Below are 17,782 nucleotides of genomic sequence, written 5' to 3'. Positions count from 1 at the left end.
CCAGCTCATCTCTTGCTTTGGATTCTGTCTTCTGCCAAAATGTCCATAGAAATAATGAAAAGAACCTCCTTGATTGAGAGTCAAAAAATCTAGTCATTGTACTGGACAGCTTCACCTAGATGTCCCATAAGTATCTTAAATTCAATATACCTAAAATTGAATATATTTTCATTTCCTTAAACATAATTCTCCTCCTAACTTGACTTTTTTGTTGAAGCCATTAAGTCATCCAAGTTTGCAATCTAGGAGCTTTCCTTAACCTTTTAGTACTTAGCCCAGTGGCTGATACATAGTAGGTACTTAATAAATGCTAGTTGACTGATTCTCCCTTCTCCTTATCTGATCATTTGCCAATTCCTGATGATTCTATCTTTATAACATCCTCTCCTCTTTCACCTCATCCCATTCTATTCCATCCCATCCCATCCTATTATATCCCATCTTACTTCATTTCATTCAATTTTATTTCCTTCTATTCATATCTACTGAGCAATTGATTAATTACCAAAACCTACCTTCTACAGATTTCTAGAAACCAATTCTTTCTATAACATTTTTGGTTTGATTGAGAAAGTGAGGGTGGCAATGCTAAGAAGAATGGGCATACTGGGAAATATTATAGAATTATAATCTGTAAGAAAATTCAGAAGATTATCTAATAGAATAGAAACTCTAAAGAGAAACACACTTAAATCATACTCAAGAGATAGGTAATCTACTCTTATTGAAAAGACAAGGAAAGAAATGTTTCTGGAGCAGAGCGTATCAAAGGAAGGATGGTAGAACAAAGCATAGCTCAACCTATCAAATAATTCATGAGTCCACTAATATCTGTAACTGACTCTGATAGCCTAGTAAAATTTTGCAAAAGACATTCTTGTGTTTTGTCAATAGGAAAATAAAAAGAGACATCCTCAACTCTTTCTCCTATATCTCCCCTTTCCAAGAAAGAGCTGCATGTACAGTATTTTTGGCAACTGAAAGGAAAATAGGATAATTAATAGGAGCTATCTTTTGGTTTCTCTTGCTCTGTTGCTTGATCATGTTCACCTTTTACCTACATGGATAAACAATTATGTGTCTTTGGAGAGTTTAGTTTAACTTCCATCAAGATCCAAAGATGTCACTGAAACTATGCATTTTCATACTGCTCTATGAAGACCTCTCTGATAACATTTTGGAAATATCCTTTGTTGGAATGACATCATCAATACAACATCCCTTGTAGTGGGCTGATCCATGTGTGGTGGACTCTTTAACTGCAGGTGAATACCTAAGTTAGGCAATGTGATGAGGTGGGATGTGTCTATAGTACCTGTGGAGGAAGAACACCTGAATTACAAATTATCTCTGATGTTTCTTAGTGAGCGTAGGTAGATCATTTAACCTCTTAAAGAATGTATTTTAAATAGTCTCTAAGCCCCTTCTTTTCTATATGTATAATCTATATGTATAAGCCTTATAAGGGACTTCATGTATAACCATAGCTGTGGAATTTAACTGAAGCTCTTCAAACTCATTCTATTTATATGATGCTTGTTTCCCCCTCTCACCTTCTCCTCCCTCTGCTCAAGGTGAGAAATAAATTATCACTTAAAAGCCAAAACAAGAGAACAGCCCTGGAAATGGCTAGATTGACTGTCAACTTAGCTGTGTCTTCTTCACACCCATCTCAATTTTTCTGTCTTTAGTCTTTACTTGTGGGTATAAAACCTCTTATAATTAATCCTAAATGTTCTTCTTGTCATTTTACCCCCAAAGGAGTCAATCTATTTTAATGAGGCCATGAAAAACAATATGACATATTTATATTTTAAGTATAAGCTTCTCTTTTCATCTTCTTGGTTTTTTCTTACGTCTAAAATAGTTTCGGTGAGGAAATACTTTGTTCTTTAATACTGGGACAAATGGGAATTTGCAGGCTAAGAGGATAACAGCAATGCAAATAGGGAGATCAAGAATGGAAATGTAAAATGACCCACTTATTAAGAATCATCACTTAGGGAAGGGAAATAAATTAACTTCTCATACAGTTTACAAATTTGCCCCCAGCTCTCTGTATAGATCTTTATGAGAGAAAAGAGGCTTGAATGGAATAGGTTTCTGTCCCACAGTCAGTTTGGAATGATTCATCATTCACATGACCAAGAAATAAAAGGCAGAGAAAACCAAAACCTAGAGCTTTAAGCCTCAGGCATGGAGGATTTAAGGCTTTCCAGGATTTAAGAAACAGCATCCCTTTACACCTCGCTCCTACCCCAGAGCATCAAAGTATTGAAAGCTGTAGATTCCAGGAAGGAGGAAAATTAGTAATGGTGGATTTGATCATTGTGAATGTAAGGTAGGTAGTAAGCAGTATGACTTCAACAAGGTGAATCTAGTGACATTGTGCAGTAATATATTGGAGGAGAGTCTAGGCAAGGTAATTAGCAATTGTAATATAATTGAAGCATGACATGATTAAAAAAAAAACTGAAGGGAGTTTAGTGGTGGTAGGAAAAGAAATGAAGGCATACATATTTTGAATTCATAAACCTAATAGTGTCTATGGATGATTCTAGTCCCAAAATAAAATCTTATTCTTTCTTATCCTTTACTAATCGCACAAAAAAACCCATTCTCAATTCTCTATTTTATTACTCCCTTTTCTCATCAAAGCAAGGGCTATGCTGAGGACCTGAACCAGAGTGAATGGAAAGGAGATGTATGGGAAAATTGGCATGAAGATAGAATACACCAATCAACTGACTGGATAAAGGGAATGAAGGACGAGCGAAGAGTTGAAGATTATTCTGAGCTTGTGAACCTGAGTGACTGGAAGGATAATAGAAATTCCAACAGAAAAAGGAAAATCAGGAAGGGGGTTGTTCTGGGTAAAAGATAAGTTTTGTTTTCTCCTTTGTCTAGACAGTGTCCCACATACAACAAATGCTTATTGCTTGATTGATTATGGAATCTATAGGATTTGGTAACTTATTAGATACAGATGTCAAAGGAGAGGGAGCAATCACAAATGATGGATGTGTGGGAGAATAAGGATACCAAATACTCTCTCTTTATAATCTGACTATATATATATATATATATATATATTTGTAGGGGATGGAGAGGTAGGGGGGATGTGGATGTAATATATACACAGAGGGAAATAGAGAATGAGAGAATATACTCCTAAAGTCAGTTTATTTATTGATCACTTTTCTGTATTCTCAAAAAGATAGCATGAAAAATGTGTTAGTCTTAGGAATCAAGAGCCTTGAGGTCATTATATTTCAGACATTTGACAGGAGCATGACCTTGTTCACATTACTTCACCTCACACAGCCTTAGTTTTCTCAGTTGCATGTCAAAATGTGAAGGACCCATGATTTCACTGCCAGAGCTCCCTGTAACACAAACCTATAACCTGCAGTTTTAGAGATCCTGGGGGCCATATGATATAAGCTCCTTGAGAACAAGGATTCATTAATTTTGTTCACTATACTCCTAGGAGCTAGCACTGTACCTTCCATATAATAAGAAATTAATGTAATTTACTGTTCATTGAATGAATTAAAGTTTCCAAAACATTTTCCTCAAGGCAAGTTTGTCATGTAGGTAACATATCTGAAGGGTTGTTTTGCGAATAAAGGAGAAGACTTACTTTGTGAGACTTCTAGAAAAACAGTAGAGATAGCAGTCACTGGAAGGCAGACTGAAGCTCAATATAGGGAAGAATTTCCCCAATCATCAGAACTGTCCAAACATGGCATAGGAGAGGTGAAATGACATGTTCATTGTCACACCACCACCAAGTGTAAGAATCAGGATATGTAGTCAGATCTTTGTGACACAAATTCAATTCTTTTTATTAATTTCCTCATCTTAGTTCAATTTAGGCTTTAATAGGGAGTTTTTTAGGCTGTGTTTTTGACACCTCTGGCCTACAGAATGGAAAAGATCAAATGTCTAGGCCAAGGTCACATATTAAATAGTAATAAGATTCTGGATTTGAAACCAATTATTCCTGGTTCCAATTCTATTTCTAAAAATAATAATAACTCATAAGGTAATAAAAAGACCTCAGGAGTCATTCTGTCATCTATTTTACATTATATATAAGAAAATTACAATCCAGGGAGATAAAATGAATTAAAGTCATAAAGATATCATAAAGAATCAAAAGTTGAATTTGAATTCATGTTTTATGATTAGAGAATTCTTTCCATTGTACTATAGACATTTATGGAACCAGTCTGGCACCAAGCCTTGGTTACAATTATATAGCATTTTAAGAATACAATATAAGCTAACTCATTTTATAGGGTCATGGTTAATATTTTCATTATAATCAAATATACATAGACTTTAAAAAATATATACTCTATAAACTCCTTGAGAACTGGGTTTGTATGTTTTCAAGAATTAGCATGGTGTCCAGAATGGAACAGATAACTAATGCATCTCTTCAGTTGTTGAATGAATGAAAGCTTCTAAAATGCTTCTGTCATGCAAATCCTTGAACATAGCTAAGTATACCTGACAGGTTGTTCTGTAGACAAGAAAGAACTAATACTTATGATTAGAAAGCAAATGTAAGTCTGATATATGGAAGAATTTCCTAACAATTAGAGCTATCCAAGCATGGAATCAGCTCTCTTTGTAGGAAGTAAATTCTCCTGCTAATGGAGCTATTATAGCAGAAGCTAATTAGTAAATCAATAATTATTTATTATGTATCTACTATTTGTTACGCACCATGGAAAAATAAAAATTTACCATCACTTATAAGAGATGCTATAGATAGGCTTCAGGAAGTGGTTAGAATTACCTCTGAGGTCCCCTCTAATTGTAGAATTCTAAAATTCTATTATGTATATAAATGTAAAAAACTTTTTATACAAATAAACTCAGATATAAATAATTGAAGTAATATTTATTTTTCATGTGTAGGTAAAGTCAACATAATTCTAAAAACGACAGTTTTACTTAGCTATTCTATTTATCCAATGTCATCTCAATTAAATTATTAAAAATATTTTATCAAATTAGAAAAAAAAAAAACAAAGCTCATTTGGAAGAGCAAAAGATCAAGAAATTCAAACAAACAAAAAAGATGTAAAGAAAGTAGATTCAGCATTACCAGATCTTAAACTATATTATAAGGGAGAATATTATTGAAAATTTGATTATTTTAAATTAAGATTTTCTTGTAAAAATAAAATCTATGTAGCCAAGAATTGAAGGAATGCAGAATATTGAAGAAGAAAAAAATTTTTTTCCTAGACAATCTCTCAAATAGGATGTGATTGGGTTGGAATATTATCTTATAGGAAATGATAATTAGCTGATTTAGAAAAACATGGAAAGACTTGAACTTATGAAGGAAGATGCTCATCTACCTTCAGAGAAAGAGATGATAGTTGGAAATAAGCATAAAATAGGTCTTATACATATATGTTTGAGTGTATATATGTATGTGTATGTCTATAGATATCTATATCTATAATCTATCTATATTATATATATATATATATATATATATATATGGATGTATGTATATTTATATACATGCTTAATTGTAGCCTTCTTTAGGGTGGTGAGAAGGGAAAAAATAAAATAAAAAATGCACAGAAGAGAACAAAAGAAAATCAAGAGGAAGCAAAAAAAAGTTGAATAGTTTTGAAAACAATGGGTAATATTTATTATATATGTTTTCTTGAAATGAAAATTTAATGTTTTATATTGAATCTTCTCTTGTGGATTGCTTTGTATGAGGCAATTATTTTTTCTTTCTCATTTTATATTTAATTTAAAAATTTTAAAATTACAAAAAAATTTCTAATAATGTGATTCTTTTTATTCTGAAGAAAATTTGCCTATACAACATGTAATAAATTGATTCTGAAAATGGGACTTTTATGCCTGGAATATTTTCCTCAAAAACTCAAAAAGAAATAGTTCATGTAGAATTTCAAACCAGAAAAATTAATAAACAAAATGCAATAGAAATTGTATCAAATTTAAATCAATTTCATTTCTTACCAAAGTCTATGGAACAGCATTATTTCTTATAAATAGTTGGAATAAATAAATAAGCAAGGAACGATGACTTTCCCTACAATTCATTTTAGCTATAATATCCTCTATAAATGAGACTTATATTAAAAAATAAAAAGGTCTAACAAAATTATAATAATTAGATCTGTTCAGAAAAGAAAAGGATAATGCTTCAGTAGGCAATGTTAGGTAATACGACGATTTCCTACCATATCTGGACCTATTTAGATATTAAAGATGCATTTATCCTTGAACCTGGTTGGAGATACTTCTTGCCTCTAACTATAGTATATGGGCCATCTCCAGTCATACTGATCCATATCTGGCCACTGTATTCAGATGGCTCTGGAGGAGAAAGTAATGTTGGTGACTGCACAGCCCTCTCTAATTTAAGTCTAATTCACTTGAATGCCACAGCATCACCTCCCTGATGTCATGGTCCTCTAAAGGAGAGACAATAATGGTTATGGATAATCAAATAATAGTCACATCTATATTACTAATTTTATCTGCTGAATTCTTACCTCCATACCACATGATTCCTACATACGTCTCTTCTGGGATTGAATTTCTAATCCTAATTAAATTGCTAGATAATTACTATTGAAAAAGAGAGGATAACTATCCATCATCACTCTTTATTCCTCTCCTCCTTCACATAAAAATTATTCACCAAATCTTATCCATTCTACTTCCACTTGTCTTATGTACATTCATTTCTCTCCATTTACACAGCCCCCACCACAGTGAAAGCTTTTATCACCTCTCATCTATACTCTTGTAATAGCCTCCTAATTGGCAGCCACAGTTGCCAAAATATTCTTCCTAAATTACAAGTCTGACCATGATTTTTCCCTGCTCAAGAATCTTCTTCACAGGTTCTCCATTATATCAGGGGCAAAAAGTAAACTCCTGCATATAGTATTTAAAACCTTGCAAATTACACAACAGTCTAGTTTCCAACTCATTTCACATTACTACCCTACGAAATGTGTATAGCCAAACTAGTCTCTTTGACCAGTTCCTTGCATTTGGAATACCATCTCCTAATGTTTTTCAGACTTGGAATGCAAAACTTCCTTACCTGTGCTGTTGGAATCCTTACAAAGTGCTAATTTAACATGGTACTTAGCAAATCCTCTAGCTCACTAATGTATTTAAGTACTCATTGGAGTTCACACATTTGGGAGATTTCAGGATTTAGTATAAGATATCTGAATTCACACCTCCCTTAATCCCTGCCTCCAGAAGGAGGAGTCAGCCTTTGGGAGATCATATATAAAGAAGCTCTTAGCTTTGGGTTAGTTAGTTACTTCGGAACATTGCCAGGGGTTGGAGAAGAGCACTTTGGGAAATTGAGAGCCAGAAGTTCTCTCTCAGAGGCAAGACAGATTCATTTCCAACTTTCACCTTGGTGCTGGCTGGAGGCTGAAGAAAGCAGAGGCAGAAGCAAAGGACAAAGCTGCAAGAGCTCTTAGAACCAAGGAGAGAGAGAGAGACCTCTAAGAAAACTAACTGGGCTATATGGAAGGATACAATAAAAGATTTGAACTTTTAGCACCGAGCTGCATTTGGGTGATTATTACTTTTAACTGAAACTAAGGCTGCCTCCAGAAAACCTCCCTGAGAAACCTGCTCCCAGAGAGAACCATTATTATTTTAAAGAAGAAAAACACCACAATTTGGTGCCCAACATGGGGCACGAACCCACGACCCTGGGATTAAGAGTCTCATGCTCTATCGACTGAGCTAGCCTCTTTATATATGATCTCCCAAAGGCTGACTCCTCCTTCTGGAGGCAGGGATTAAGGGAGGTGTGAATTCAGATATCTTATACTAAATCCTGAAATCTCCCAAATGCGTGAACTCCAATGAGTACTTAAATACATTAGTGAGCTAGAGGATTTGCTAAGTACCATGCTAAATTAGCACTTTGTAAGGATTCCAACATTGTGCCTCTTATAATCTTCAGTTTTCTTCATGGCTCAGTTCTCGTGTCATCTGGCTTTTCTATCAAATCTTCCCTTTTCTCCACAGTTTTGCTCTCTTCCTCTTCATATTATTTTGTCCTAATTTACCTCTGCACATAGTTTCTCTCCAGTACAATGCTTCTTATGAGTGGAACTATTTTTATTTCTGTTTCTGAATCCCTGGCATCTAATGCAGTGTCTTGAATCCAATAAGTGCTTAATAAATGCTTAACTGAATTGAATGGCTCCATGCAAACATACTATTATACAGGGAGAAAAAACCCAAGCATATGTTTTAAAGTTGGTGAATGAATGATGTCATTCATTCATTCATTCATTCAGGCAGTCAGTGGGTCATCAGATATTATTGAAAACTATCATATGAGAATTATTAGGTAAAAATAAAAAAAAATTTAACTTACATTTATCTGACACTTTAAAGTTTATAAAGTAGTTTGCTTCCAACAACCCTACAAATAGGTAATTTTTATTACATTCACCTCTAAGGTAAAGAATCTGAGAATCAGAAATTTGTCCATAATCACAGAGATAATAAATGTCAGAATAGGAATTTGAACCCAAGTTCAAATTATAGCTCTAGTACTTGATCTATTACATCTAGTGTTGAAATGTTTTTTTTTTTTAAATGAATAGAATTTATGTAAGGATGAGAAATCATTTAACAGCAAGTCAGATATCAGATTGGATGATAATTTTTTGGTAGGGGAGAGAATTAATAGATTGTGAGGCAACTCAGGTTGAATGTCAACTATAAGTCATCACAGATATAGAGTTTGGCCAAAAAAAAATCAATAAAAGCATTCTATAAGAACTAATTGACTATATATAATTTAAATTAAAACTATAATATATTTTTAGTATTTACAAATTGTGGATAAGACATCTTTTAGATCATTAATATTTATAATAAACTTATATATTTATATATGCATTTTTAAAGATTATGAAACACTTAGCAACCAGCACACCACTGACTATAACTTTGTTCTTATAAAGCATATAGTATAGATACAAAATTACCTATAAGATATAAGGTGAATTTACAATGAGAGGCATGTAAAAAAATCATTTTCCACTAAAGGGAAGACTTCCCAGAGGTCATGGCATCTGAGCTAGTCCTTGAAGGCAAGGTGGGATTTAGGATTTAGATACTATATATATCATAAGACTGGCTAGGAAGTAGCAAATATTGGAAATGGATGTAGATATAGATATACAGCTAATCAGCTGCCCCAACACCATCAAAAGTATAAGCCTGAGGCATAATTATTGGCTTTGCTAAACATAAGAAGGGCAAATAGGTAGTATAATAGACAGAGTGCTGCCTCTGGTATTAGACTCATCTTCCTGAGTTCAAATCTGGACTCAGACACTTATGAGGTGTGTGACCGGAGCAAGTCATTTAACTCTGTTTGCCTCAGTTTCCTCATTCATAAGATGATCTGGTGAAGGAAATGGTAAATCTAAGATCTTTATCAAGAAAACCCCAAATGAGATCACAGGGAGTTGAACATTACTGAAAAACAACTGAACAACAACAAACAGAAGAAAGGAAATAGCTGTGTCTCCAATTTATGTCCCACCTCATTTGTCTAGTAAATAGGGGTGGAGAATTTTCTCTGATCAGCAGAAGATAGGTCCCAAATTCCCGAAATGTCTAAGGTAATAAAGGAAGATTTATTAAAAAAAAAAAAAATGTGTACTAGAGGTAGTATCCTAAATGAAGGAGATAATCATGTGAGTGTGTTTGACTGGGAATATGTTTTAAGATTAAATGGTCACTTCTGTGGTCATCAGACTTGTGTAATTAGATAAGTCATGTAAGCTCTCTAAGCCCCCATTTCCTCACTTGAAAAACGAGGATAATAATATCATTTACCTCACAGGGTTGCAAGGATCAAGTGGGATCATATATGTAAAGTGTATTTCAACCCTTAAAATACTAAAGAAATTCTAGTCATTATTATTAGTTGTAATGTCATTATAATGAGCTGTCATAGGAATCTGATTATTTTTATTTTCTATATTTATTTTTCATACCTTTATATTCTTCACCATTTGATGAACAATTGAATTTTCCACAATTCATCAAACTATGTTCAAATAGTTCTACACATCACTGTCAATGAGTTAACCAGAAAAAGTCATATAAATTTCACATAATCTCTGAAAATATTCCAGGATGAATCTACACAAAGTAAATATTTTCAAATTGTACTTATCCTGTGATATTTATCCAAACCCCACCCCACCCTCCAAAAAACCCAGAAATAACCAGACAGGACTTCCCACTCTTTCGCTTTCTTTGTTTGCAAGGTATTAAAGAAAGGCTAAAACAGAAAACCTTAAGGCCAAGGAAACACAGAATTAAAAAGAAGGCATAGTAAATATGCCAACAAATCTCAAAGGAACAGTACAAACTGCCATTGTTCACTGGAGGATTGTCCCATCTGAAGATTAAAAAAAGAAAGAAAGAAAGAAAACTGAGTCATCACCATTAGTACCAAATGCAGAGGTAAATAAGAATGTGATCCAATCTGTTGCCCCACCACTATCCATAATAGAGAGGTCTGAGCAACACTTATAGATCTACTATCATTAACAGCCAATCAGGAAACTTCCCAGTAGAATCTTCCCTAGAACAATAGCTGAAGAACAATATGAAGCAATCAATCTAAAGCAAGGGTTCAATTAATTCATTTGCTTGTTTAACAAATACTTACTGAGCTCTTGTTACAAGAAAAAGTATTCTGCTAGGCTGACAAAATATTTGTTTAATATGCCTTTCTTGGATGATGAGAGGCACCATGGTATGGTGGGAAATATGCTGGATCTGGAGTTACAAGACCTGGGTATAAAGCCCAGATATGCCATTTATTACCTGTACAACCTTAGCTGAGTGACTAAGAGTCTGGGATTCAGTTTTTTCATCTGTAAAATAAGAGGATTAGACTAGATGATCTCTCTAGATGATCCTATGAGTTTTAAAAAAGCAAAAACAAAAAGTCTTTTAACTTCTATCTTCCTAATTTGTTATGCCTGAGCCAGACTAGTAAAATACTTAAAACTGGAAGTAGATTTAGGTTTGGAACTCACATTTTACTTTGGCCAAGTCACTTCTCTTAAAGATCTTAGTTAATACCTGTAAAAGTGAGTGGGTTTTCTTAGGTGACTAATAACATCCCTTCCAATAATAAAATCCTACAATTCTAGATCCAGGCAATTGCCTCACACCTTAAACTAGAGGTCTACACGTACTACTGCAATATGATGGCAGAAGACAGCTGTTGGGTTATACTCATTTGGCTTATACTCATCACGAATTGCAGAGATGTGGTAAATCAACAGCTCACAAGTTTCTAGTTTTGCACTTAATGAAAAGATAATGATTTACTGGGAGAGTACTATCAAGAGCCTATAAGCTCCTTGAGAACAAGGACTCTCTTTTACTTTTCCTTATAACTACAGCACTTAGCACTGCAATTGCACACAGTTTGTGGACAAATGGACTGACCTCCATAGGTGCCATCTTGCACTCCCCTTTTTAATTCGAGTAAGTCAAAATTAGAGAGCATTAAGAAATGAATTAAACCAATCTAAGTGGGTGAAGGTTTCTTTGTTTTGACTATGTGACATTATCTAGCCTAATTCAGCAGCCTTTGCCTAAATTCCTGGTTTGAGTAAATGTAAACAAGATCAGAAAAAGATGTGTCAGGGTTTGGGCTCCCCCCCCCCATCCTTGTAAGTGGAAAAACTCATAAGGGCTTAAGGAGATAACTTTATTTTATAAATTACACCAAGATCAAATAGGTGGCATATCACATACATGATATAAGTGTTTTTCCTCTTTTTCTGGTCATCTCTTTACTTATTGTAGTGCTTTTGTTTACTCTGATTCATAGATACAAGAGCAACAGAGTTAGTTATCAAGTCCAGTGTCCTCATTTTATAAAAAAGGAAACTAAGATCCATTGAAGCCAAGTTCACACAACAAACTGCTTGTGATATATACATTGGCTAGAATGCAGGCTTCTTGATCTGCATTTTAATGCTTCTTCCAGGACCCCAACTCTTTTATGTATGCAAATAACTCTGGCTCACTCTGCCCATCCTTTCCAACTCTTTTATCTCTCATTCTTCTTAACCTCCCTATCTTTGTCCTTACCCTGTGCCTACCCTAACATAAAACTCCATCTTTTCTGGTCCCTCAATCAGTGAATCAGGTAGAGATAAGCAATAATTTGGGTTAATCAGAGATTAGAAGATGCAGTTTCTTCTTTTCAGTGCTTCAAACAATGCTTTTATTCCAACCTTGTTTTCCCCTTTCCTCACCTAGTCTCTTTTTTTATTCCTCTCCTAAGAACCTTTCCCATTCTTTAATCTTTTTCCTGATTCAAATTGTAAAATATCTCCATAGTGCCACTTCTCATTGATACTTTGAGTTTGGAAGAAGGAACTCACATATATATAAGCAATATCAGCAGAATCTTACTGTGTAATAGGGTGGGAAGGAAGGTGACAGACTATATTAATGGCATCCAAATAATTTTTAAGAAAAGTACTAAAATGGAATTCTTTGCCTTTTCCTTCATAAACAAGATTAAACTTAATAAATAATTATTCTTATTTTAAAGAGCCAAAAATTGTACAAAATTCTACCCCTGGTAATGGCTTTTCTTTGGAGAACTCTTAAAGATTTTCCATATATGATTCTATGAGTCTTAAGAGAATTGTGGACCACATGTATGGTCAACCTTCAGTTAATGTGGTTAATTAACCAAGAGAGCATAAATAAATGAAATCTTCAGGGGAATAAGAAGTATCAGATTCCTGCTAATAAAGCTTGCATGTTATTGAGTTGTAAACCCATTTACAAAATTGACTGATTTAAATTTTCTGTCCTGCTCTGTCTTTCTCTTTCTATTTCTGTTGCCATGTCTGTCTCTCTCATTCACTTCAGTCCTAAATCTCAATCAACATTGTAGGGTATATGTTTAAATTCTGGTGTTGCCCCTTCAACTGCTGAACTACAAAGATATTATGAGACCCTATGGTGCAATTCTTTGGTTCTGAACTACAATGGAGATTTTTTTTTTTAACTGGATCTATGATTCCATCAGTATAGAAAATTCCCAGTAAACTAGAACTTCATCTATCACTTGGGTCTCTGTATATTATGTCTGCAAACTGCAGAATCCCTGCCTACTCCAGAATGCAAAGCCTTTATAGTCCTTAGCTCCATACTTTCACATGCCTGCTTACCAAAGCCTGCTTCCTCTTAACTCTAAATGATAACTCTGCTTCCTCCTATCATGTTGCTGCCCCCAGGTGACTTTTTATAGCCTACTTTTCTTCAAATTCAGTTTCTCAATCTACATTCATCTCCTTGCTATTTTTTTTTCTTTTTACTTTTTTGGTCAGTTAAGGGTCTTATTGGGTACCACCTTCCTTCCCTGAGTTCTCTAGGCATTTAATTCCCTTCCTCCTCCATTGTCATTGATATTCCTGGGGTGTTTTCTGTACATAATAAAAGACCAGCAGATATCACTACTAGTGAAAATAGGCCTGTAATTTGCTTAATCTCTCAATTTGAGAGTAACATACTGTTATCTTTACCATAGGTATTGAAATACATTTTTGTCATAAGTAAATTGATTATCTTGATAAGTAACATGGAATTTTTTAATTTTTCTACATTAATAACTACTATTTGGTGTACTGGTATTCAATCAATCAATCGCTAAACATGTGTTAAGCACTCACTATATACTAAGCTCTTTGCTAAGCTCATGGATCCATAAAGGGGCAAAAAATTGTCCTTGCCCTTAAGGAGTTTATAATGTAGTGGAGGAGACAACATGCAAAGTGAGTTAAATGCAAGATAAATAGGAAATAATTAAATGAGGAAAGATTAAAATTAAGAGGAATTAAGGAAGAGTTCTTGAAGGAGCTAATATTTTAGTTGTGCCTTACAAGGAAGCTAGATGTTCTGTGGACAGAAAGGAGGAGACAGAGATTCCAAACATGAGGGGAACAACCAAAAAGAATGCATGGAGGCAACAGATGAAGTGTCTTGGTGGAATAGCAAGGAAGCCAATGTCACCAGAGTAAAGAGTACATTTCAGAAAATAAGATGTAAAAAGGTGCAGGGGCTAAGGGGACCGGGGGGGGGGGGGGGGGATTGGGAGTTGGGGGCATGGTCTATGAAAGGCTTTGCATTTGATTCTATAGTCAATAGAAGTCACTGGAATTTATTGGGGAAGTTACACGTAATCAGATTTTTGGTTTAGGAAAGTCACTTTAGTGATTGATGAGAGGAAAGATTAGAATGGGGAGAGACTTGAAGCAGACAGATTTATCAGTGGCATGAGATGATGAGGGACTGCACTAGAATGTTGGTGTCATAGAAGAGAAGGCAGCATATTAGATGCTGCAAAGATGAAATTGATATTAAAATTGATATTAAAAATCATTGCAAAAAAAAAGAACAAATGAGATACATAATAGCTATTCAATTTGCAGCATATATGGGTAAGTTCAATTGATTTTCCATATCTGTCATTAAATCATAACTGAAATTCATCTTTTAGAAAACTGTCAATGTAAATATCATGTCACCTCAGCATTTTGGTGATATTCCCTTGCTGAGGAATTCAGAGAGTAGATGTGGAATGGGAGGGGGGGCGGGGTTCATTACGTTAAATAAATCTTTCTAATGTCCTACTTCAATACTTCAGTGTGGTATAGAGCTAACATTTGCCCACTTAAAAGATTGTGGGAATAAATTCGGGCAAATTCTACCAAGATGCAAAGGCTTCTAGTTTGAGTTCAACCATAGGATGCATAACTTTTATCCAAGAACCTTTCTAACTAAGTTTACTGGAATGAAGGCCACCAGAGTATAAACTCACTCTTTCTTTCTTTCTTTCTTTCTTTCTTTCTTTCTTTCTTTCTTTCTTTCTTTCTTTCTTTCTTCTTTCTTTCTTTCTTTCTTTCTTTCTTTCTTTCTTTCTCTCTCTCTCTTTATTTCTTTTCCTTCCTTCTTTTCCTTTCTTTTTCTTTTTTTTTTTTTTTTTTTTTTTTTTACCATATCATAAAGATATGGGAGAGATTCAATCTGAATGAGGAAAATGCCAAACCAGGAATAATCAAGGATTTTTTGAAGTATCAAATAAGTCAGCTTGGCAAACAATCAGTGTTAAGAAAAATAAGGGGAAAAAATTAATTTGACTTTGATGACTGTTTCCTCAAACTTTAAAAAGTCACTTTTCATATTTTAACTTTCTTTGCCTATCCTTACACTAAAATGAGTGATTCCTATTTCAGACAGTTTAAGAGTGTTCTAAATGAGCCATAGAAATTCACCAAAATGGCATTTTGTGAATTGTTTTAATCTTTCAATAATTCTGAAACTTAGTAGAGATTTCCTTTTCTACTGAAAAAGCCTGTTTCTTTTTGTGCATTGAGATGACAAAAATCAGCCTCCAGAATCCACATTCAATTACATCTTAATGACTAGCTATACAACAAGAACAACAAAAAAAGCTTTTATTCCCTCTCATTTCCACATTTTCTTATCTAACAAGCCAAATGACACTTCATCTTGAAGAGATCTCTCTTCCTGCTTTTACAGACATCTTGTAAAGATCTAACTACTACTTCTTGTTCCTAAAATATGTATGTAGTTGTGTAACAAAGTCTTCAAACTGTGATTAGCACATGGTCTCTCCTTTTTTTAGTGAAGAACTCTAAATCTCAGGATACCTAAAAATTGTAGAGCTGAATAGACAAGCCAATAACCTGGCAATACCCTAAGCATTCATGTTTCATTTAAACACAAGTTATAAAAATATTAAGAGATCCTACCCTGAGATTGCAGCAAGTTTTTGATGGGCCTGCCGGGCCATCTCACAGCCTTTGGTTCGGGTCTTGTGCATTTCCGCCCTTAGAGATGGACAGTTGACTGAGACATCCCCAATAGAAATGACTAACTCTCGATACAGGGCCACTTGGGTATTGAATTCTTGGACAAGCTGGAATAAAGGCAAGTTACTTTTATGAAACACAATAAAATAGGCAGAGAGTTTCATACTCCAATACATGTGAACAGAGGCCTGCCTTCCAAGTGACCCACTCCAGAAACTAGGCAGAAAATGAATTTTTCAGGTACCTAAACATTTTAGATAATGAACTGCTCAGAACCTTGGAGATAAACATTACTAGTCTTTCCTCCACCCCCACCCCACTACTAGACAGGTGTGTATTTTAGACTACTACTTCCTTCTACCTTCTACTGATTCAGTTTTTAAACAGCAGCAACATATCTGGAGAGCAACCTATGTCAGGGGTTAAGCCCTGGGGACTTTGAAGAGAGATATGACAAGGTATCCTAATTTAGCTCTTCTCTCTTCAAAGGTCTGCCTTTCAAACCAGATCCTAATGATTTCCATCCCCATGCTCACCACTCTTATTGGATCAAGGTTGGCAATCTCTCAAGTTGCTATGAGATTACAAGAAAAAGGTCACTCTTGTCTTGTATTTTTTCAGAAAACACTTTGTCAAGTGGGTGACTGCCAAGCTGCTTACTCTTCTTCAGCCAGGCCCACCACTGCTTTCCAAAGGCTGGATGGTTTGGGGGCATCACAAGCGAAAAATCATTACATTCATTACTGCTCTGGAATCAGCCTCCTTTCTGCAGCAAGCACACTGTTATCTGTTTGGGTTCTCCCCCTCCTTTTTTCTCCCCCCCCCCTTTTTAATCTCCTCCTTTCTCCTTTCAGAAATCTAATTCACCATCTCCTTTGGAATCACCATTCTCAGGAGGGAGAGAAACTACAAACCATCGGGCGCTTCCCGGCCCCCTCATTTCCCCAAGACCCTGTGGTGGTGTCCTAGCACTTTCCTCTTTGAACCAAGACCACTCGAATGTCAACCCGAATTGGAGCGAGATGGGGGGGGGGGACTGCAGTTTTAAAAATAGTGCAACTGCACGTGATCAGAATAGACAAACCGAGGGGGGAGTGGCACTAAAGCAAATGATCAAAATACATGACTCCCCAACCCCCTCTCCCCCTGAAAAAAAAAAAAAAAAAGCTTTTGTTTTTACCCACCATCTTGCAGTCGTCCAGGGCTCTTTGAGTCTTGTGGGCGCTCTCGGAGCCGCTGCCCCTGCGCTCACAGTCCCCGCTCGGCAGCGTCGGCTTGCTGATCTGAAAGATCGAGGAGCGAGTGGAGCGGCCCGGGCGCTTTTTGCGCCCATTCGGTGCAGAACTCATGCAGACACATCCACCAAGCCGAAGCTGCGGCTGGGCTGCCCGGATCCCCAGCTGGCGCGGCCAGAGCTATTCCCTCACCGCGCCGAGGACCACGGCCAAGGAGGCGGCCAGAGTCCCTCTCCTTGGGCGCTCACAGCAGCAGCGACGGCCGGGGCGGCTGATAACCTTCAGCTTGAAGGAGAGCTGAGCGAGCGGGCGCTGTGCTTTGCAGCATCGCTCCCACTACGGGCGCGGACGGAGGATATCAAGTTGGCTTCAGCAGCATCTCAGCCCCTGCAGGGGCAGCTTGGCGCGGGCAGATCGCTGAGCCTTCCTCTCGGCATGGACCTGGAGGCGAGGCAAGGACGAAGGTGCCTGGCACTTCAGAGTTTCCATTCAGAAGGGGGATCAGCTTTCAAAGCCTGAGCTGCAAGGGTTGAGGGGCGGAAGCGGGGGGTGGAGGGGAAGGGGGTGGGGGAGAGAAGAGTCGCTCCAGCT

General features: G+C 36.0%; 1 protein-coding gene across 3 annotated transcripts in view; it reads right to left on the bottom strand.

Annotated features, from left to right (window-relative positions):
* RGS7BP (regulator of G protein signaling 7 binding protein) overlaps window positions 1–17,328 on the bottom strand; it is a 116,026-nt gene extending 98,698 nt beyond the window's left edge. For 2 of the 3 annotated variants that reach the window (XM_051991211.1, XM_051991213.1), the window contains exons 1-2: window positions 17,141–17,314; window positions 15,897–16,063 (exon numbers count right to left, since the gene is read on the bottom strand). In XM_051991211.1, coding sequence (XP_051847171.1) covers window positions 15,897–16,063; window positions 17,141–17,305 — 332 coding nt within the window. In that variant the 5' untranslated portion in view covers window positions 17,306–17,314. Of the gene's footprint in view, window positions 1–15,896; window positions 16,064–17,140 lie in introns of all 3 variants that reach the window. The other variant, XM_051991209.1, reaches the window with a different exon arrangement.
* Between the last annotated feature and the right edge of the window lie 454 nt (window positions 17,329–17,782).

The sequence above is a fragment of the Antechinus flavipes genome, chromosome 1 (assembly GCF_016432865.1).
Source record: "Antechinus flavipes isolate AdamAnt ecotype Samford, QLD, Australia chromosome 1, AdamAnt_v2, whole genome shotgun sequence".
In the NCBI taxonomy this organism is placed as follows: Eukaryota; Metazoa; Chordata; class Mammalia; order Dasyuromorphia; family Dasyuridae; genus Antechinus; species Antechinus flavipes.
This window is presented reverse-complemented; position numbering and strand designations above follow the sequence as displayed.